This window comes from Ranitomeya imitator, chromosome 2, assembly GCF_032444005.1.
Source record: "Ranitomeya imitator isolate aRanImi1 chromosome 2, aRanImi1.pri, whole genome shotgun sequence".
Lineage (NCBI taxonomy): Eukaryota > Metazoa > Chordata > Amphibia > Anura > Dendrobatidae > Ranitomeya > Ranitomeya imitator.
The window spans coordinates 386,773,854-386,797,337 of NC_091283.1; the positions used below are offsets into that span (position 1 = coordinate 386,773,854).

General features: G+C 44.9%; 1 protein-coding gene across 1 annotated transcript in view; it reads left to right on the forward strand.

Annotated features, from left to right (window-relative positions):
- Positions 1–2,081: 2,081 nt before the first annotated feature.
- LOC138664113 (zinc finger protein 665-like) overlaps positions 2,082–23,484 on the forward strand; it is a 53,648-nt gene continuing 32,245 nt past the window's right edge. Inside the window, exons 1-6 of the mRNA XM_069750539.1 lie at positions 2,082–3,850; positions 3,980–4,156; positions 4,240–4,363; positions 4,447–4,535; positions 17,045–17,135; positions 18,741–19,695. Coding sequence (XP_069606640.1) covers positions 3,605–3,850; positions 3,980–4,156; positions 4,240–4,363; positions 4,447–4,535; positions 17,045–17,135; positions 18,741–19,695 — 1,682 coding nt within the window. The 5' untranslated portion in view covers positions 2,082–3,604. The remainder of the gene's footprint in view (positions 3,851–3,979; positions 4,157–4,239; positions 4,364–4,446; positions 4,536–17,044; positions 17,136–18,740; positions 19,696–23,484) is intronic.

Below are 23,484 nucleotides of genomic sequence, written 5' to 3' on the forward strand. Positions count from 1 at the left end.
ATACACACAGCTCTGCTCCATACATACACGGCTCTGCTCCATTCACCTCGTTCACACACGGGTCCGGTTCGTACATGCAGCGCCACTCCATACACACACAGCTCTGCTCCGTACACACACAGCTCCGCTCCATACACCTCGTACACACGGCTCCTCTCCGTACATATGCAGCGCCACTCCATACACACACATCTCCGCTCCATACACCTCGTACACGTACACACAGGGCTCAGCTCTGTACATGTTGTACATACACGGCTCCACTCCGTACATATTCAGTGCCACTCCATACACATTCAGTGCCACTCCATACACACACAGCTCTGCTCAGCTCCGTACACCTCGTACACATACAGCTACGCTCCGTACACCTCTTACACACACGGCTCCGCTCCGTACACCTCTTACACACACGGCTCCGCTCCGTACACCTCTTACACACACGGCTCCGCTCCGTACACCTCTTACACACACGGCTCCGCTCCGTACACCTCTTACACACACGGCTCCGCTCCGTACACCTCTTACACACACGGCTCCGCTCCGTACACCTCTTACACACACGGCTCCGCTCCGTACACCTCTTACACACACGGCTCCGCTCCGTACACCTCTTACACACACGGCTCCGCTCCGTACACCTCTTACACACACGGCTCCGCTCCGTACACCTCTTACACACACGGCTCCGCTCCATACACCTCGGACACACGTGGCTCTGCTCCACACACCTCGTACACACACAGTTCTGCTACATCCACCCTGTAAACCCCTCCTGACCCCACACAGAAACTTCCCCTCATCCAGCACCATGACAACCTGCACAGCAGAGTCCTGCATACAATGAGGCCCCTGATCATGTGACCTCTGACTCCTCCCCTCCTGTGACCTCATCACAGGTCCTGTGCGCACAGAACAGCCATATATGTGGTGTGCGGCTCTGCAGGTGGAGGTAGGTGCTGGAGATTCCCCATTACTGGGGGCAGGGGACATTAACCCACTCAGTGCTGGTGACATTCCTAGTCTCGCTCCCATATAACTTACTGACGGCCGTTTCTTCTCTTTCTTTGGAGCCAGAGCTTCTGTTATTTCTCTTGTGAGGCTTATTGGGTTTTATTTATCTGTCAGTAGGACCAACCCTGAGGAAAAACAATTAAGGTCAGCTCACCCAAGACTAAATGTAACTCCCAGAGCCAAGATAGAAAGTGAGGGATGCACGGAAGGAGATCACAGCCGGTTCCTAGGTGGAGTAGCACCGAAGAGGCAATAGCTGAAATCCAACAAGCCCAGAAGAATTGCAAATATATTTATTCCAAAAAATAAAAAACACAGTGAAAAAAAGAAAAGCAAGAAAAAAATCTCAAAATGACACGGATAAGGCTACTTTCACACTTGTGTCGGTACGGGGGCATCGCAAACCGACTTACCAACGGACAGTGTGTTAATGTAGTACAACGCATCCGCTGCCCATTGTGAGTTCTGGGGAGGAGGGGGCGGAGTTCCGGCTGTGCATGCGCGGTCGAAAATGGCGGTCACAACGCACAAAAAAAGTTACATTGAACTTTTTTGTGCGTCGCGGCTGCCAAAACATGACGCATCCGTCGCACGACGGATGCGACGTGTGGCCATACGTGGCAATACATTGCTAATGCAAGTCTATGTAGAAAAAACGCATCCTGCGGGCAACTTTGCAGGATGCGTTTTTCCCCAAAACGACGCATTGCGACGTATGTCACACAACGCAAGCGTGAAAGTAGCCTTATGTGACGCGTTTCAACCACGTACTAGGAGCTTACATCTTATGTCTGTTAACCTTCTCTATGCCAAAGGCACAAAAATCTGTTAGATCATTAGAATGAATATCCCAAAAAATGATGTGATGCTCCTGATAATGATTTTTTGGTTATTTTGTGACTGAGAATCATAAATCTGCTCAAAAATATTTATTTTTCATTAGCAACATACTTAGTATTGCAGTTTATCAATTATATCATTTGGTAAGTATTACTAATGACGTGAATTGATTGTTTTTTATGTACCATACTTTTCTGATTATCAGACACAAATCTGGGCAGAAAATGGGGTGCATCTTTTAATCCGAAGGTATTTTACCGAGATCTCAATATGCGCATGCTGCCATTTTCCCAAACCCCACCGCAGGCAGATCAGTGGGAAAGGGGGCTCCGCCATCTTATGAGAGCCTCGCACCGCCTGGACGCCCCCTCTTCCCAGCACAAGGCTCATAGCATCGCCCCACTTCTGAAGTGTGCAGGCTGGGAGAAATCATGTTGCCAATGTAGACTCCTCGTCTCCCCTCACTCATGATTCCATTCTTAAGTATTTTCGATACATTTTTGTTTTGATCTGAAATGCGAAGATGACGCAGGATACATTTGGTAATGTCATAATATTGTTTTTCTTCTCCTTATAATATAGATTATTTGTTTTTGGTTGTCTCAAAGTTTTGGACAAATAGTCATTATGTGTTTTTTTTTTTTTATCCACAATATTCTTGACCCTGCAAAGTGTCACTTTATTTGATCTCCTTTGTAAGAGCCTTGTTAATAATTTTGCCTTCTGGTTCATATTGTCAGATCAAGTCGATTTGTGATAGTGTGTCTAGGATGACAGCTACCTGCATGTAGAATACTGATTCCACTGATAGAGTTTCTATCAGGTTTAGTTTTAATGGTCCCATGAACTTTGTCTCCAAATAATGAGACGTCTAGGAAAGAAACTGTATTTTTTGACATTCCATAGAATTAATGAAATCCAGAGAGAGGGCAGAACAACTTTTTGCCACACCAAGTGAGGATAATATGATCTATATAATGACCATACTATTTTATAGATTCCAAAAATGGATTGGTGGTCATATATAGACAATTGTCCTCCCACCATGAAATGTAAGCTATTGCTTCTTTAGGATCAACTCTCCTAAGCCGTCTGCCAATGTAGGTCATAGGAAGCTGAATAAAATAATACCTTGATGTCTGCCATCTGATGTTCCAGAGAAATCAACATTTTTCTTGTGTTAAGATCTATGGGCCATACATTGACCTGCCTGAGAATCTGCCTCCAGAGCATATTTTAAATGAAAAGGGCAACAACCAATGTGAGACATGCATATTAGGATAAAAGACGGTCATTCTTTATATGTCTTACACTGGTAACACCCCCTTTCATTTATAATAAGCCCTGGAGGCAGATTCTCATGGAGACATATGTCATGCCCATAGATTTTAACACCTAATTTACATATCCGAAAAATGTGGATCTCTTTGGAATAAGACATTGGATCCCAGATATCAAAGTATAATTTTATTCAACTTTGATGGTTTCCTTCAGTCTTTGGTTACATCTATCCAATGACGATTTTTGTTGCCTTGGTAATGCCAGTATGTGATGTGTTTGTGAAGTAACTGTTCTGCTCCATGATGGTTTACAGAGATCAGGGTTCCTACATGCTGCCATTACTGCTACAGTCAGTTATTAGGTGCAATGGTTATGAGAAGATGTGGTGTGCTTTGTGCTCAAATATGGAGGAAATACATTGATAAGATATTAAATGTTCCAGTCCATACTAAGAGAATAAAATATCTACATGTTCTATCACCCCCTATGTTTTCCCTTGTTATCTCTAGACATTGTATTATTACATAGGATCTTTATGATGTTACATCATCATCTCCCCATTCAGGTCCCTACAATATCGGATCCTCTCAGTGGAGATCTTCTATATAAGAGAATTTTCCTGAGTGACCCTACAAGGATGGAGAGGGACAGGGACAAGATGGCGGAGAGGATATTACACCTCACCCTAGAGATCCTCTTCCGGCTTACTGGAGAGGTGAGAGATCCTGATGACGTCACATTACATAATTCTTATCTATGGGAATAACAGATGGACAGAACTGGATAGGTGAGGACTCTGGAAATGTCTGTAGTGAGGTTTATTAATGTGTCTCTCCATAACCAGGATTACACAGTAATGAAGACCTCTAGTGAGCGCTGTCAGGCCCCTGTGTCTGAGGGATGTGGAAGACCCCTGAGCCCAATCATGGAGCCTCCACCTCACCCCCTGATAAATGAGGACATCACTGACCAAAAGATCCTAGAACTCACCTACAAGATGATTGAGCTGCTGACTGGAGAGGTGACACTGCTGGGAATGCTGGGACATTATACAGTAACGTTATGAAGGGATCAGGGTGATGACTGTACCATTGTATGTGTCAGGTTCCTATAAGGTGTCAGGATGTCACCATCTATTTCTCCATGGAGGAGTGGGAGTATTTGGAAGAACACAAAGATCTGTACAAGGACGTCATGATGAAAGTTCCCCAGCCCCTCACATCACCAGGTAATAGACAGGACTAAATACACACAGCTTATAATTATCTGTGTGCAAAAAATGAATTCATTCTCTGTATGTGTTTCCTCCAGTTCTATTGAGTGAGAGCACAGCACCAGAGAGATGTCCCCATCCTCTTTTTCCAGAAGACTGTAACCAAGAAAATCCCAGTGGTCCTCAGGTAGATGGAGAGATGTCATGAGATCTCCCATATGATGTGTAGATGTCTGTGAAGGTCTTAAGTTCAGTCGTGTTTTATCCACCAGTATTATACGCTGAATGGCCAATGTATTACAGACACCTGTTGTATAGACAACAGTTCATGTGGAGTGAAGAAGACAATCAGTAATTTGTTTTCCTTGGATCATTTGCAATGTAAATACTTAATTCTGGGAAAATCAAGTAATCTGAGCAACTTTGCAAGTTATTAATGTGCAATGGTGTGGAAAGTACATTGAGAATTTCTGATTGAGAAAAAACATCCAGTGAACATGGATATAATTTATGTTGGCAGATATGCAACAGATACAGAATTATTTGTGTGCAGGAGGAGTTTACACTTTCTGAGAGTAGATGGCGATGTTGTTACTGTTATATGCTTAGTTGAATGTAATGCATATGCTTGTTGTACTTTGGTTTCACTTTATCTCTGGTAAAAGGTCCTTCAGACTTCCTGTTATGCTGTATTAAGAAGCTGATGCATGTACCTCATGTTCTGTGTAGATAAAAGTTGAATTACCCCATATAATCTACTACAAGTTTCTTCTGCGACCAAACTATGCATCAGGTTATGGGCCCAGCATAGAATACAAAAAGGACTTTGTGAATTCAAAAGAATACTTCATAGCAATTGTCTCCAAACAAGTAAGACAAATAAGTTAAAGATGAGCAATAGTTCAGAGCTGAGACTCACAGTAGCTAAGCTGAACATTGAGAACTATCAGTTATGGAAGTTCAAAGTGGAAATGTTATTGTCTAAAGATGATTTATGGGAGGTAATAACTACAGACAGACTCAATGATAATAATCAGACATGGGACAAGAAAAGCAGACAAGCAAGAGCTACATTCAGCTTATTAGTGTAGGATGATCAGTTAATCCACAGAAGGAATGAGAAGACAGCAAAGGGAATGTGGGAAGCATTGAAAAAGCTACATGAAAGATCCAGCTTAAATCAGAAACTATTCCTGCTAAGAAAACTTTACAAGATGAGATCAATTACATGGAAAGACATGCATGAGCATATAAACTCCATGACGGAGGTGGTAACACAGCTGAGATCAGTCGGTAAATACATTAAGGTAAGCCATATAAAGCAGCAATATTATTGTGCAGTTTAGCAGATTCATACAGTGCTCTGATAAATGTACGAGATACAAGACCTGAAGCAGACATTACACTAGAGTTTATAAAGACCAGACTTATAGATGAATATCATAGAAGAAAAGAGCAAACGATTCCACTGAAAAGGATAGTGAAAATGCTCTTAAAGCGACAGACAAGAAGCCCCATAATACAGAGACAAGAGAATGTTTTAGATGTAAGAAAAAGGGACATTTAAAGAAAGACTGTACTATATGGACAGCAGAACAACAGAAATTACACTAAAAGGAGAATAAACAGAAAGTAAAAAGCACAATTTCCAACCGACATGCCAATCACTGGAATGGTACATTTAAAGTAACTGATAAAGAGTCATCGTCACGCTGGTTTATTGACTCAGGAGCAACACGTCATCTGACTAGTGATAAAAGCTTCTTTACTGAACTTGATGGAAATAAGAAGGAAGCAATTTATCTTGCAGATGGGAGTAAAATAACCGCAGAAGGTATTGGACAAGGAATGGTAATCTGTCCTGATAGATTTGGGCATAATTTAAAATGACTAGTAAAGTATGTGTTATATGTTCCAGGACTAGAAGGAGGATTGTTATCTGTAAAGCGTCTGACAGCCAAAGGACTTGCTGTAAAATTCAAAGATGATAATTGTACAATCCTAGCGGAAGAAAAGATAATAATGTCAAAGCAGGTAAACAATTATATCATCTAAAAACATCAAAGGAACAGATGAAGTTATGTACACATGATCACAAGAATTGTATTCAAATGTGGCATAGACGTCTAGGTCACAGGCATCCTGAGACTATAATGGTGTTACAAAAGAAGACTTTGACAAAAGACCTATTGATATCTGATTGCTCAATTACCGTAAAATGTGAATGTTGTATAAAATCTAAAGCTACAAGAATATCTATACCTAAAGAGAGTGAGAGAAAAAGCACAAGACCACTTGACTTGCTACGCACTGATGTATGTGGACCCATGAAAGTGACCACACCAGGAGGTAATAGATATATGGTGACCTTCATAGATGACTACTCAAGATACACAGTCAAGTACTTAATAAAGAACAAAAGTAAAGTTTTTGAAAAATTAGAAGACTGTGTGACAAAGTCAAATAACAAGTTTCAGAGGAAGCCAATCATCAGAAGTGATAATGGAGGTGAATTTACAGGACACCAAATGGAAAACTACTTAAGACAGAATGGAATAGAGCATCAAAAGACTGTTCCATACACACCTGAGCAGAACAAGGTGGCAGAAAGGAAAAACAGAACTCTGAGTGAAATGATAAGATGTATGCTAACAGACTCCAAACTACCAGAGAAATACTGGGGTGAAGCAGCAATGACAGCTAAAGTAAACTGAAAAAAAAACATATGAACTGTGGCAAGATAAGAAACCAAGTGTGAATCATTTAAGAGTTTTTGGTTGCAAAGTTTTCCTGTTTATTCCAGAAGAATTACGCTCCAAACTTCAAAACAGAGCCATTGAAGGAATATTTGTCGGATATAGTGACAATTGCAAAGGATACAGAATCCTAGATCCCAAGACAAACAGAATCACATTGAGTAACAGTGTAACATTCATTGAAGATCTAAATGATGACATAATGACATCACTGGAAACAACGAATGAGAGAAACAACAGTGATTTAACTGCAGGAACATCTGATAAGAAAGAAGTGAAAATCAATGAAAATCAAAAAAATTGGAAGTCAAGAGATACAGCTCCATATAGATAGAGAACAAGCCGCTCAATAAGAGGAAACAAGCGAAAACCACCTCAACGTCTTTCATACAAGGCAAGTACAAATACAATTTATGAACCTACATCTTATTACCAAATTAACTACCAAAAGAAAAAAAGGCTATAGGATGTAAATGAGTTTTTAAAGTAAAATACCAAGCAGAAGGCACAGCTGATCGATACCGAGCAAGACTCATAGCTAAAGGCTATTCTCAGAAATATGGAGAAGACTATGATGAGACATTTGCACCAGAACTTTGCAGTTACAGACACAAAACAAATGCAGTTGAAACATCTGGTTGTAAAGGCAGCATTTCTGAATGGAGACTTAACAGAAAACATTTACATGGAAAACCCCCAGGATTCAAGGATAAAAGGAAACCAAGCATGGTTTGTAAGCTACGGAAAAGTATATATGGTTTAAAACAAGCCGCTAAAGTATGGAATGATAAAATCACAGAAGTACTCATACATGAACATTTTCAAAGAAGCAAGACTACGGAGACCCGTGTGTCGTAAATAGTGCCTTCCCCCCTACCACCAATCCCGAAAAGATAACACGAACAGGCTTAGATGGGTTGAACTAGTCGGTCACAGTTTATTAATTTGATAAGCAGGGAGGGGCAAATTACATTTCGCAACGGGCTCATCGCCGTGGGCCCAGTCTGCGACCGACAGGCGGCCAGACAATGAGCGGCTACGAAGCTTCGCCCCTCCCTCCACTTCCGCTGTGACTTAAAATTAACAGTATAATTATTGTCAGCATTAAGGTTCAAGTATATAAAAAATATTTTAATAAAACGTCACAAAAACATTAGCAAATATGTAAGGGAGGGAGGGTGGGACAATTGCTTCCAGAGGATCAGCCGGGGGGAAAGAGGAAGGAACTGACCCCGGCACCTGGATTTAACCCTTGTGGGTGTGGCCGGACGCCCCTTCCTCTCTCCTCCCGTTGGTCAGCTGGGCGTCCCAATTAGTGCATCACCTGTGGGAGTAGTGTGAGGGGGGAATTGGCACTGCACGGTGTTCTTATTGGCTTCGTCTATAAGGGGCTCCGCAGTCAGAGGCACATTCCCTATGCGGTACCGTGCCTACCAGACTACGGAGACCCGTGTGTCGTAAATAGTGCCTTCCCCCCTACCACCAATCCCGAAAAGATAACACGAACAGGCTTAGATGGGTTGAACTAGTCGGTCACAGTTTATTAATTTGATAAGCAGGGAGGGGCAAATTACATTTCGCAACGGGCTCATCGCCGTGGGCCCAGTCTGCGACCGACAGGCGGCCAGACAATGAGCGGCTACGAAGCTTCGCCCCTCCCTCCACTTCCGCCACGGAGGATCATATGTACTACCTACACGTGACTCCGACCCCCACCGATCAGCATTAGGGCCTGTTCGATTCCGTCTTGTAAACCTGACAAAAATATATCAAGCCCCAATGTCCGTGAGATGAATGCCGTCGGGCCTCAGCAGTCCTGATTTGTCGCCTTCCAGTTGGTAGTGGCGAACTACAATGCCGAATTTTGATTTTACAAATCTTGCCACTCTAAGGTTGATCTTTTTTCTTGATCGTTCTAAGCCCTTTGGGTCCTTAGCCCCATGCCAGACCGCTCGCGGCACCAACTCCGACCACACAGGTATCATATCGGGCAGTAGGTGGAAGAAACGCTCGATATCAGCTGTCATCGTTGAAATTAGGTCAATACCTCTCCGTTTTCCCAGATCGTTGCCACCAGCGTGCAAGACTAGTATCACCGGCCTTCTGGCCCTTTTAGCAATGTTGATGACTTCTGGGAAGATTTTTTGGCCACTGTAGGCCTATTATCCCTCTCCAGTTGACCACAACGTTCCTGAAACCTAGATTCACGCCCCCGGGCCGATGTTTGGCCCGCTTCTTTGCCCAGTAGATGTATGAATGTCCAACCACCCAAACTGCAGGTTTTTTAGCGCCTGGAAAAGACAAGATATGTTACTTAAGCAGGTCGGGTCTTATGTATCTGGTGAAGCATTTCCATCGACCTAAACGCTGAACTTCAGCCTCGGGGATGCCAGCCTTAGCCGCCTCGGTGGCAGCCCCTATACGAAAAGAATGTGTCCCGTATTCTGACGGATCGACGCTAGCGGCTTCGAGACATCGAGTAAAAATTGTGTGGAACTGGTATTTGGTAAGGGGAGAGCCATCGGCGTGAGACAGAAAAAATCTACCCGCGCATTTCATAGCCGTGTATTTTTTCACTACGTTTAGTGGGCATACGGGGCCATCCGACGATTTAACGAGGACCCACGTCCCTCTCCCGGCGGGATCGCATTTCGATTTGCGCACCCTAATGCGCAGTGCACTGTTACATATGACGAGGTCTTCGTCGATTAGTCCGCCGTCTAGTGAGGTTTTTGACCGTGGTACCAGCTCGCTGATCCGAAGCGCCCCGAAAAATGCGATGGCAAACGCGGCAGACACTAGGACTGACTCGTAATGGGAGGTGTATACCGAAGGGGAAATCGTGATAATATCGTGTAGTAATCTCAAAGAAATGGGGCGACGGCACTCCTGACTGGGTTGGAGCCTTTTCCAGCCTTTTACGGCTTGTCTGATGAAAAAGTATTTAGTCACGTCTGCCCACCCCAAAAGCTGGAAGAAAAACGCTATTCCCGAGAGATGGCGCTGCGCCGATGTTCCCGACGTGCCTCTTTGCCTGAGCAAGTTCAAAAGATCGACCAGCACTTCGCATCTCGCCCGGTCACACCTATCAACTGGTCTTCCGTGAATTAGTGAGCACCACTCGTCCCACGCCTTACCGTAAACCTGCCAGGTAGCCGGCGTAACTGATGCGCGGATCAGTGGCATCATTGATTGGCTACTGTGTCCAAAAGGAGTGTTGGACACTGGGCACCCGATGGATGCGCGGTCGGAAGGATAGCTTTGGAGGCCTGCCAATCGGAAAACAACAGAGCGTTAACAAGGTTATTATCAACCGACTTAAATGTGGCGCGACACCAGATGTTGTGTCTCAGGCATAGTAATGCCAGGCGGCGTAGCAGCGCGAGTAAAGGTGGGGATGCAGAAGACATGCTGTTCAAGCTCTTTGCTGTGCCGGGGTGTTTTGTGGAGAATCTTATGTTCCTGTTCTCTAGTTGTGCGCCCCAGAGCTCCACTGCCGCTACGATCGCAAAGACTTCTAGCAGGGCTGGGTCGCGGCCCCAATTGGCGGCGGCCCATGAGGCTGGCCAGCCCGCTTTGCACCATTGGTCTTGGTAGATTGCCACAAACCCGTCTCTGAGGTTTCCACCCGCTGCTAGCCCCAGCTCTTCGCTTGGCGTTTCTTGAGACATGAGGCAAGTATGGCCGTTGTAGGAATTTAGGAATGTTTTCCAGACTAGTAAATCTTCCTTCAGTGTGCGAGTAAGCCTAATTCTATGGCCTGGCTGGGAGATGCCCTTCGTCGCCAGCGATAAACGGCGTGAAAAGGTTCTGCCCACTGGCATTACGCGGCAAGCAAAATTGAGCAAACCTAGCAGGGACTGCATCTGTTGGAGGGTGACTTTTTTAACCCCGCAGAAATCTTCGACCGTTGGCAGCGTTTTCAGCAATTTATCCTCTGGCAATCTAAATACCATTGCGTTGGTGTCTATCTCTATGCCCAGGAAAGGCAGCACATTACACGGGCCAACCGTTTTTTTCGTTGAGAGAGGTACGCCGAAGTGATTGGCTAGAAATTTAAATTTTTTGTAGGAGGAAATAGCAGAGTTTCGAGTCTTTTGGCCTGACGAACAGGAAATCGTCGAGGTAGTGGACCGTCGAATTGCTGCCGGTTTTGTGACGCACTACCCAGTCAAGAAAAGTGCTGAACAGCTCGAAGTAGTGACAGGAGATGGAGCAGCCCATCGGTAGGCTCATGGGCCCAGCAGTCCGCACGAGCTCGACTGCCCTGTCAAACGAAGCATAGGTTACTGATGCCTCTTCTGGGAGTATCGCGTCGTTAACCGAATCGCCTTTAGGGTATGAGAGGTGATGGATTAACCGATATTTTCCCGGTTCTTTTTTAGGGACGATGCCCAGGGGTGAGATTCTAAAATTACTGAATGGCAGTGATGTAAATGGGCCCGCCATCCTGCCTAGCTCTATCTCTTTTTGTACGTAAGATCTCGGGAAATTCTCGAGCGGATTTAAGATTATCTGCTGATTTCGTCTCGTGACTAAAGTTAAAGGGGATAAAGAAACCGGATTTAAAGCCGAAATCGAGTTGCCGCGCGGCCTCTTTATTAGGATAGAGACATAGCCAAGGGAACGAACTTAGGTCTGTTTCTTTCGAATCCTGTCCTCCGCTCCTTATCTACGGATTGTTGGTCTTCTGACAATAGCGACCATATATCCCCGTAATCGTTATCCCATATTTTCTGCTATATCTCTGGTTCAACGTGTGTACCTAGGGGACTAATTCCGCAGAAAAATGCGTCTTTGTGAAGGCTAGCCGATTGAGCTGTCCTTGTGTCGGTTGGTCCAGCAGGGCGAGTCAGCTGGTGGACCAGCGCCCTAATAGTGGATGCTAATTCTCCTTCCCCTGTAATGTGTATGGCGTGATGCTCGCTCGATTTAGAGCTCTTACCGCTGTCTAACGCAGGCCGAGTGTCTCCCGGTGGTGGAGGTACTCCGACTCCCGTCGTAGTAGTAACTTGCTGGCAGGAAGCCCAGGAAGGTAGATTGGTAGCCCGGGGACCTGAGGGTAGGTATCCCCTGCCGGTAGCCAAAGCTGGGACCATTGACGGCCGTGGCTCGTCGTGTGGCTGAGCGGTTACCGCTGATGGTGTCGCTCCCGCCATGTTGATGTGTTGCTGAGCCGTTACCTCTAATGGTGTCGCTCCCGCCATGTTAATGTGAGGCTGAGCCGTTACCGCTAATGGTGTCGCTCCCGCCATGTTAGTGTGAGGCTGAGCCGTTACCGCTAATGGTGTCGCTCCCGCCATGTTAATGTGAGGCTGAGCCGTTACCGCTAATGGTGTCGCTCCCGCCATGTTAATGTGAGGCTGAGCCGTTACCGCTAATGGTGTCGCTCCCGCCATGTCAATATGAGGCTGAGCGGTTACCGCTGTTGGCGTCGCTCCAGCCCCGATGGATCCTCGGGGTGAGCGCCGTCTTCTATGGTACCGCCTCTCGCGGCACTCGGAACTGTCAGACTGTCCCGATGTGGACGGTGAGCGCCACCTAGCGGACTGGGATCTGTGGCGTTACGTATGTGTGCGGTGCCTGTGGGGGTAATGGTGGGGATTTGGGGTGCCGTGGATGTAATGCTGTGAATCTTCGGAGGAGGATGGGGATGGTCTGCGGCGTATGCGCCTGTGACTGTCGTGGTTAGGGGATGTTATGGAGGCGCGCTGGCTGTGTGCCATAGCTGGCGGTGTGGGGCGGGGTGAAGGCATTGGCGATAACGCAACGAAGTTAGCCGCCGGGGGTGTGTGTGTGGGGGGACCGTGGAGGGAGTATTAGGCTATGTTCACACCTTGCGGATTCCACTGCGGATTTTTCCGCAGCAGAATTCCAAAATCCGCAGTGAAAACCCGTCGCGGCTTCCACTGCGGATTTATTGCGGTCTTTACTGCGGTTTCTTCTGCGGATTTTCATCTGCAGTTTCCTATTGGAGCAGGTCAAAATCCGCAGAAAAGAAGTGACATGCTGCGGAATGTAATCCGCTGCGTTTCCGCACGTTTTTTTCCGCAGCATGTGCACAGCGTTTTTTGTTTCCCATAGGTTTACATTGTACTGCAAACTCATGGGAAACTGCTGCAGATCCGCAGTGGTCAAATCCGCTGTGGCTCCGCAGCAACATCTGCAAAGTGCGAACACAGCCCTAAGCAGCTCCGTTTGCGTCTGGGTGTATGGGGGTGTCGGTGGCGCGCCGTTTATTAGTGGGGTGCGTGTGTTGCATGCGCACGTGTTTGTGCTATACTGTACTGGTCGTGGAGCGCGCCGGTCGGACGAGATGGCCCGATCGGCGCGCTCCGCGACCGCGTTGTAGGGGGATAGGCCTGACCCCACGAACCCCCGTGCGGGCATTGCAGCGATGCCTGACGGAAGGGCGTTGTGGGCCAGGCCGCGGTTGGCAGATGATCTGTGCTGGGGCGCGGGGTGGCTGAGAGGGAGCTGACTGGGGAGACCAGACAGCGCAGCCTGTGAAGCACCCCTCTGGATGATTTGGTGGGCGGGGGCCCCCCAGGCTAGCGCTGCGGTCGCTGAGAGTGCAGCTGCATGTGGAGCAGGCAGCAGGGAGGGGGATCTGCCTGTAGCTGCGGGGGGCCTGCCGAGCGGCTGGCGCACCGCAGAGTTAATGGGGGCGGTGTGCGGTCCCTCCTGATGCCCAGAGCTCCGGGCCTGCAGGTAGGAAGTGGGAGTGGGCGTGTCCCTGCCGGCCCGCGGTGCGCTCTGGGAGATGGGGCGGGCCTGCATCCTTGGGAAGTGCAGGGCTTGCTCCACGAGCGCCGGGCCCCGGTCTACAAAGCAGGGACCGGAAGTGACCGGGGCCTGCGTGTTTGTAGGAAGAGGGGGGCAGCGCGGACGGGCACGGTGCTGCGGCTCCTCGCGGCGTGCGGCGGCGCCCAGCGAGGACGGGGCGGCTGGAAGAGCGCGGCGGCCTGTAACCGCCGGCTCCCCGCCGACACGCAGGCGGTTGGGGGGGGGGGGCGTGAGGAACGCCCCGAGCGTCTGCCCGGGGGAAGCGCTGCAGCGGCGAGAGGAGCGCCGGTGGCAGAGGGCTGAAGCCCCGGCGGGGTGGAGGAGGAGGAACAGCCCGCCGCTCCAGCGATGGACAGAGGTGGCTCCGCGGACAGGGGAGCGGGTACAGTCAGTCCCGGAGAGGGAGCAGCGGTGCTCCGGGAGACACCGAGGTCTGCGGGCAGGGGAGGGGGGGGTTGTTAGCCCCAGGGCGGCAGGAGAGGATGAGGCCCTGGGGGACAGTGTCTGGGAGGACGAAGCCCTGGGGGACGGCGAGGAGGCTTGAGGTGAGGCTAGGGGGTGAGGAGAGGGCACAGGAAGGTGAGCACCCAGGCCAGAAATAAGCGATCGCAACCATTGCTCACCTTCCTGTGCAGCTCTCCGCTGTATGGCCTCGATCATGGGGTCGGACATGGCAGACGGGATTTCCGGGACAATTGCTTCCAGAGGATCAGCCGGGTGGAAAGAGGAAGGAACTGACCCCGGCACCTGGATTTAACCCTTGTGGGTGTGGCCGGACGCCCCTTCCTCTCTCCTCCCGTTGTTCAGCTGGGCGTCCCAATTAGTGCATCACCTGTGGGAGTAGTGTGAGGGGGGAATTGGCACTGCACGGTGTTCTTATTGGCTTCGTCTATAAGGGGCTCCGCAGTCAGAGGCACATTCCCTATGCGGTACCGTGCCTACCAAGCTGATCCTTGTCTATATACAAAGAGACTGACAGATGGATCTATGTGCTGATATATGTGGACGATATTTTAGTTTGTTTTAAAAAAGAAAAGGATGATGCAGAGATTGTGAAAACTTCGGATCAAAACTTCGAAATCAAAGATCTGGGAAATGTGAAACAGTATCTAGGAATACAGATAGAAAGAGAAGAAGATGGGAGTTTCCTTCTTAATCAAAATTGCATGATTCAAGACATAATCGAACCATTTGGATTGAAAGATGCAAATCCAATAAAGTCTCCAATGGAAACCAACTATCTGAAGGAAATAAATAGTGAACAGAATCTGTTACCAAATAATGAACAATACAGACAGGCAACAGGAAAATTCTTATATCTTGCAACTGTTACAAGGCCAGACATTGCAGTAGCAGTGGGAATTTTGAGCAGGAAGGTGTCAAAGCCAAACAAAATGGATTGGAATGCAGTGAAGAGGTTAATCCAATAATTTAAAGGGACAAGCAGCATTAAACTAAAACTAAACGGCAAGTGAGAAATGCATTTTAACTGGACACGTTGATGCAGACTGGGCTAGAGATCCAATTGACAGGAAATCTACCATTGGCTATCTTTTCTTTCTCTCAGGTGGACCAATTAGTTGGTCTAGTAAGAAACAATCTATAGTAACACTGTTGTCGACAGAAGCAGAATATGTCACCGCAGCACATGCCAGTCAAGAAGTTCTATGGTTAAGACAGCTTCTAACAGACTTAGGACAACAACAGTTGGGGCCAACATAGATGTATGAGGACAATCAAGGATGTCTAGTTCTTGCTCAGATGGAAAGCGTTAATCCAAGAACTAAACACATTGATGTGAAATTTCATTTCTTGAGAGATCACCAGGAACAAGGAATCGTAACTTTAGAGTGCTGCCCAACTGAAGATATGACAGCAGATATTTTCACAAAGGCACTGAATGCTGAAAGATATCAGAGACTGATGAAGAAATTAGGCTTAACTGAAAAAGTCCTTACTGTTGAGCAAGGGTGTTGTCAGATATGCAACAGGTACAGACTTATTTGTGTGCAGGTGGAGTTTACACTTTTCTGTCAGTAGATGGCGATGTTACTGCTATGTGCTTAGTTGAATGTAATGCATATACTTGTTGTTCTTTGGTTTTACTTTCTCTCTGGTAAAAGGTCCTTCAGACTTCCTGTTATGCTGTATTAAGAAGCCAATGCATGTACCTCATGTTCTGTGTAGATAAAAGTTGAATTACCCCATATAATCTACTCTCACAAGTTTCTTCTGCTACCAAACTATGCAACAATTTGACTATTGCACAAAGCTGTTGTAATGATTCCACAACTCAGTTTGTCTTAGGATGCAGTGATTGATAGCTCAGTTGTTCAGTCTGGTGCAGGGGCGTGCTGAGCTGTTTGTGCAGTGATTGACAGCTCAGTTGTCCAGTGTATTGCAGGGGCATGCTGAGGTGGCTGTGTCTTTATTGACAGCTTTGCTGTCTAACATGAGACTGGGAGGTGCTCAGCTGTCTCCAGATGCTCCCTGTTCCCTTGATTACTCTGCTATGTACCTGGGTTGGCAGTCCCAAGTAGGTGTCAGCCGTAGCTTCATCTCTGTGTGGTTTGTTTTCCCTGTGCCTAGTGCCTTGTTTGTTGATTTATCGCTGCCTGACCTTGGACCTCGTTCTGACCATTACCTGACTACGTCTTTATCTCTTCTCTCTGTTTATCATGTACCCTCCTGTTTATTGACCGCGGGCTACTTGCCTATCCCGGCTCACGGCTTGTCATTGAGAAGTGACTCAGCATCACAGCTGTCCTTTCAACATTGGCCAATATTCTTGCAGAACAATCAATTCTTACTGGTATAGATGACATGGCAATGCTCTGGAGTTTAAATGCCAGGGAAGGTCCTATGTACTACATGATGGGCTTCTCTAATAATGTGGCCATTCAGTGCATGTTTTATACCTGGTAGAGATGACAGAATAAAGCTGATCATATTTATATTTTCATGATTTTCTGGTTATTGAGACTGTTGGTTACAGTCAGGAGCTGACATGTTGAAATTACACAGAAGATCTGCAGCTATGTGATGACTACTGCTGTCATTTGCGATAGTCATTCATTTATAATCTTTTCTGTCATTCTAAATCATTACACACGGAATCTTTATCTCTCTTTGACTCTTACAATGTTTGTTTCAGTGTGAAGATCTGCCGCACATTAATACTACAGAGACATATGTGAGGGGTGATGAGCGGTATAAAGAGGAGATTCCCACAGATAACCGCATGGGTGAGTATAACCTAAAAAGCAATCAGCGCTGGAAGCGCAGGTCGGGGTTGTCTCCATCCCAGAGGGAACACAAATCCATTATGGGTATTTATTTGTGCTCCATGATTGTGCATATAATATGATTATTCGTGTGACTTGTTCTTACATTTCGTCTCTTGCATACTAAATACTAATTGCATAGTAGTCACTAACTGCTACAATTATGATTTTTTTTCATTTTACCACATGTTACATTGTTATTGGGCTTTGGGTTCTATTTTTGATGTGAAAATTGCAAACTGGAGCTTTTTTCCACGCACAAAAAAATCAGGTTTTATCTCTATGCATTTTTTAATATTCTGTGCTGGATTTAAAGGCATGTGTTTGATGCATCCAATAATTGGCCCTAGCAGAGATCCATGGGTCACTCCTGTGATTGACTCCAGTAGTCACGTGTTTTTCCATTCAGAAAAAATATTACAGAGACTGGTGAGGTAGTTGGAAGGCATTTTAAGAGCAACTTCAGGGAATCAGTAAAGTGAGTATTCTAATATTTCAATACGCACTGTAAGGTTCAATTTCTTTGACCTTGTATTCAGCACCAGGACCAGTGTCAAAGGCTTACCTGGTGAGGTGGGACCTCTAAGCCCAAAGTCCAAATGGGCCCAAGGGCAATGGGCATCGGTGCAGCAGATGGGTGAAGCACGCAGAACATAGAAAGCAGACAGAAGACCGTTAGCAGAGGTACTGGAAGACTTAGGCCAACAGATAGTTAAGATACTGTAAGCCATAGGCAGGCAGGAGATATCCTGAAGACCTTAGACAGGTTGTAGAGGTACTGCAAACTGCAGGCAGACATAACTGAGGTACTGGAAGCCACAAGCAGACCAGATGTGTCCTGATGACCATGTGCAGGTAGCAGAGGTACTGGACGCCACAGGCAGACAGAAGATGTCTTGGAAGCCACAGGCGTACAGGTAGTATAGGCACTGGAAGCTGCAGTCTGGCAGGAGACATCCTGGACACTGCATAAATGTTGCAGAGGTATTGAAAGCCCCAGGCAGACTGTGGCCGGCGTGCATAGGGGATCAGCAGTTACGCTACACATAGCCAGGTAGCACAGGTGATCAAATGGTAATATGATTTTTGGGGGGTATTTAACATGCAGTTTCATTAAACTCTGATGAAAAATGTATCCTTTTTTGTGTATGAGTTACGTCTAAATGGTGCCTTAGTCATTTGATTTTTACTAAAATTTGTATAAAAATGTTTAAAATAATTACAGTTGGCCAAAAATAATAAGCCTTGCCAAAACATCATGGCCCGATGATCCCTTCTCTTTCAGTAAGTATTCCCGACTCTTCATTTCATTAGTCGTCCTGGCATAATGTCATCATTGTGGTTCAACGTAGGCATGATCTCATGAGTGGATTAATCAAATGAAGAGCCAGGGATGCTGGCTGGTAGGACAAGATTCGCAGGGCTGTAGTCTGGTGGTCATGGACTATCGACATGGCCACTGGACTTGGGTCCTGCAAATATTTTTGACAATCTCTAATATAATTAAAAATATAATTTCAAGGCTGCATTATTAAAAAGTAATACAATTGGCTTTATTCTTGGCAGGTGACTGTACCAGGAGGTCAGAGGGGCATCTGATATCTTCAGATTTTACAGGAGATGAACATGGTATTACACCAGATACATATGAAGAGTATGTTATTATCCCAGATATACCACAATCCCTTCACACTAAAGATCTGTCATCTGAATCCCTTAGACAGTTGCTATCTTTTGAATCATCGCAGACTGTTAAACAAGCTAAAAATAATAGAATGGATAGAGACTATCAAAGAGTTCACATAGAAGAGAAATCCTTTTTATGTCCAGAATGTGGAAAATGCTTTACCCACAAATTACATTTCCTTAAACATCAGAAAACTCATTCAAAAAAGAAACAATTTACATGTTCAGAATGTCAAAAACATTTTACAGAGAAATCTCATCTGGAAACTCGCACAGGGGAAAAGCCGTTTTCATGCCTAGAATGTGGTAAACATTTTGCAGCTCACTCAAAACTTATTAGACATATGATAATTCATACTGGGGAGAAGCCATTTCCATGTTCAGAATGTAGGAAATGTTTTACAGATAAATCGGTTCTTATTAGACATCAAAAAATTCATACAGGGGAGAAACCATTTTTATGTCCAGATTGTGGAAGACACTTTACTCACAAATCAAATTTTCTTAAACATCAGAGAACTCACACAGGGGAAAAGCCTTATTCATGTTCAGAATGTGAAAAATGTTTTACGGATCATTCACAGCTTATTAGACACTGGAGAATTCACACAGGAGAGAAGCCATATTCATGTCTGGAATGTAGGAAATGTTTTACAGCTCATTCACAGCTTGTTAGACATCAGAGAATTCACACAGGAGAGAAGCCATACTCATGTCTGGAATGTAGGAAACGTTTTACAGATAAATCAGCTCTTCTTAAACATCAGAGAATTCACACAATGGAGAAGTCTTTTTCATGTTCAGAATGTGAGAAATGTTTTACAGATCAATCACAGCTCTTTAGCCATCAGATAATGCACATAGGGGAGAAGCCATTTTCCTGTCCTGAATGAATTCTATTACCAGAGAGTGTGTTTCTGGATCAGAATAATTTAAGCATATCATTCTATTCTGGAAGCATAGTTTGGCTCAAGAACACATATATATGTCCACTGAATGAGACATAAACATATTTACATCCTTGATTATCGTGAACCTACCACCTGGTCCTTTATTATAATTTATTCACTATCAGCGAATAGGTGAGCTAAACTTCTATTTACTCTGGCGGTATGGTGGAAAGCAGCAGATCGGAATGCACAGTGTGGAAAACAGCATACAGGCGTACAGCAAACAATGTGGCACAAGCAGCTAACCTTTCAGGTCACACTGAATCCTGGAGAATACCACTACTAATTACATTTGATTTTTGGCCCTCTGACTGTTTATTTTTGCAGGATACATTTTGATCACGTGTGGGCACTCAATAATGATTAGGAAGTGTATGCTGTTTACCAATAAACATCTATTAGCGAAAAGCAAATAAGATCAAAATTGCACGCAAATATATTTCAATCATATGTATAAAATATTCCACAGTATACTGCATCTTAAACAATTTTTTTTGTTTCTCGATATGTGATCTGAACAGTTCCTGAGCTCACAATCCAATGATGGGCAGCACTGTGGCTCAGTGGCTAGCACGGCAGCCTTGCAACAAAGCCAACGTCTGCAAGGAGTTTGTATGTTTTCCCTGTGTTTGCGTGGGTTTCATTAGGGTTCTCCAGTTTCCTCCCACACACCAAAGACATACTGATAGCAATCTAGATTGTGAGCCCCTTTGGGGACAGTGCCAGTAATAATGTCTGTAGAGTGCTGTGGAATTAATGGTGCTATATTAGTGAGTAAAATAAATAGATAAAAATAAATTAGCTTGTCTCATGTAATTAGCAAGGTGTTAATTCAGTATTTTACATAAGGTTTTGTTAGCCAAAATCAGGAGTGGAAGTGAAAAATACGTGGTGACGTGTTTCTGTTGCACATTTCCTCTGATTGTTCGACTGCTGATTTTGGCTTACAAATTCTGATGTTACATACTGACCAAATACTGATCGTTTTTATGTGGCCTAAAGGAGATGCTTCAGATAACCCATTTCAAACTTGTTGCAAAATCAATATTAACCCCTTCACCCCGAAGCCTGTTTTCAACTTCCTGACCAGGCCATTTTTTTTTAAATTCTGACCACTGTCATTTTATGAGGTCATAACTCTTAAATGCTTCAACGGATCCTGGTGATTCTGAGGCTGTTTTTTCGTGACATATTGCACTTTATGATAGTGGTAAAATGGAAATTTGGCGAAAATTTAGAAAATTTTGCAATTTTTAAACTTTTAGTTTTTATGCCCTTAAATTAGAGTGTCAAATCATACAAAATAGTTAATAAATAACATCACCCACATGTCTGCTTTACATTAGCACAATTTTGGAAACATAATTTTTTTTGTTAGGAAGTTATAAGGGTTAAAAGTTGACCAGTGATTTCTCATATTTACAACAAAATTTGCAAAACCATTTTTTTAGGGACCACCTCACACATAAATTTTATTTATATAGCGCCAACATATTCCGCAGCGCTTTACAAATTATAGAGGGGACTTGTACAGACAATAGACATTACAGCATAACAGAAATCACAGTTCAAAATAGATACTAAGAGGAATGAGGGCCCTGCTCGCAAGCTTAGAAACTATGAGGAAAAGGGGAGACACGAGAGGTGGATGGTAACAATTGCTTTAGTTATTCGGACCAGCCATAGTGTAAGGCTCGGGTGTTCATGTAAAGCTGCATGAACCAGTTAACTGCCTAAGTATGTAACAGTACAGACACAGAGGGCTATTAACTGCATAAAGTGTATGAGAACATGATACGAGGAACTTCTTTTTTTTTTTTTAATGATAGGCCACACAGGGATAGTTAGGTTAATGCATTGAGGCGGTAGGCCAGTCTGAACAAATGAGTTTTTAGGGCATGCTTAAAACTGTGTGGATTGAGGTGACTTTGAGGTGAGGTGACTTGAGGTGACTTTGAGGGGCCTATAACAGGGGTGTCAAACTGCATTCCTCGAGGGCCTCAAACCATGCGTGTTTTCAAGATTTCCTTAGCATTGCACAAGGTGCTGGAATCATTCTCTGCAGGTGATTAAATTATCACCTGTACAATGCAAGGAAATCCTGAAAACATGACCTGTTTGCAGCCCTCGAGGAATGCAGTTTGACACCCCTGGCCTATATGACGGAAAATGCCCAGAAGTGACACCATTCTAAAAACTGCACCCCTTAAGGTACTCAAAACCACATTCAAGAAGTTTATTAACCCTCTAGGTGCTTCACAGGAATTTTTGGAATGTTTAAAAAAAATTGAACATTTAACTTTTTTCACAAAATTTTTACTTCAGATCCAATTTGTTTTATTTTACCAAGGGTAACAGGAGAAGTTGGACCACAAAAGTCGTTGTACAAACAGTGGAAATCCCCCACAAGTGACACCATTTTGGAATGTAGACCCCCTAAGGAACTAATCTAGATGTGTGGTGAGCAATTTGAACCCCCAAGTGCTTCACAGAAGTTTATAATGTAGAGCCGTGAAAAAAAATCATTTTTTTCACAAAAATGATCTTTTCGCCCCAAATTTTTTATTTTCCCAAGAGTAATAGGAGAAATTGGACCCCAAAAGTTGTTGTTAAATTTGTCCTGAGTACGCTGATACCCCATATGTGGGGGTAAACCACTGTTTGGGCGCATGGCAGAGCTCGGAAGGGAAGGAGCGCAGTTTGAATTTTCAATGCAAAATTGGCTGGAATTGAGATCGGACACCATGTCGCGTTTGGAGAGCCCCTGATGTGCCTAAACAGTGGAAACCCCCCACAAGTGACCCCATTTTGGAAAGTAAACCCCCTAAGGAACTTATCTAGATGTGTGGTGAGCACTTTGAACCCCCAATTGTTTCACTAAAGTTAATAACGCAGCGCCGTGAAAATAAAAAATATATTTTTTTCCACGAAAATTATATTTTAGCCCCCAAATTTTATTTTCACAAGGGTAACAGGAGAAATTGGACTGCAAATGTTGTTGTCCAATTTGTCCTGAGTACACTTATACCTCATGTGGGGGGGAACCACTGTTTGGGCTTATGGCAGAGCTCGGAAGGGAAGGAGCGCTGTTTTGGAATGCAGACTTTGATGGTCTGCGGGCGTCACGTTGTGTTTGCAGAACCCCTGATTTACCTAAAGAGTAGAAACCCCCACAAGTGACCCCATATTGGAAACTAGACCCCTCAAGGAACTTATCTAGATGTGTTGTGAGAACTTTGAACCCCCAAGTGTTTCGCTAAAGTTTATAATGCAGAGCCGTGAAAATAGAAAATATATTTTTTTATGCGAAAATGATATTTTAGCCCCCAAATTTTTATTTTCACAAGGGTAACAGGAGAAATTGGACTGCAAAAGTTGTTTGATACCCCATATGTGGGGGGGAACCACTGTTTGGGCGCACGGCAGAGCTCGGAAGGGAAGGAGCACCATTTTACTTTTTCAACACAGAATTGGCTAGAATTGAGATTGGACGCCATGTTGTGTATGGAGAGCCCCTGATGTGCCTAAACAGTGGAAACCCCCCAATTCTAACCCCAACCCTAACCCCAATGCACCCCTAAGTCTAATCCCAACCATAACCCTAACCACACCCCTAACCCGAACACATTCCTAATCCTAACAATAACCGTGACCACACCCCTAACCCAACACAC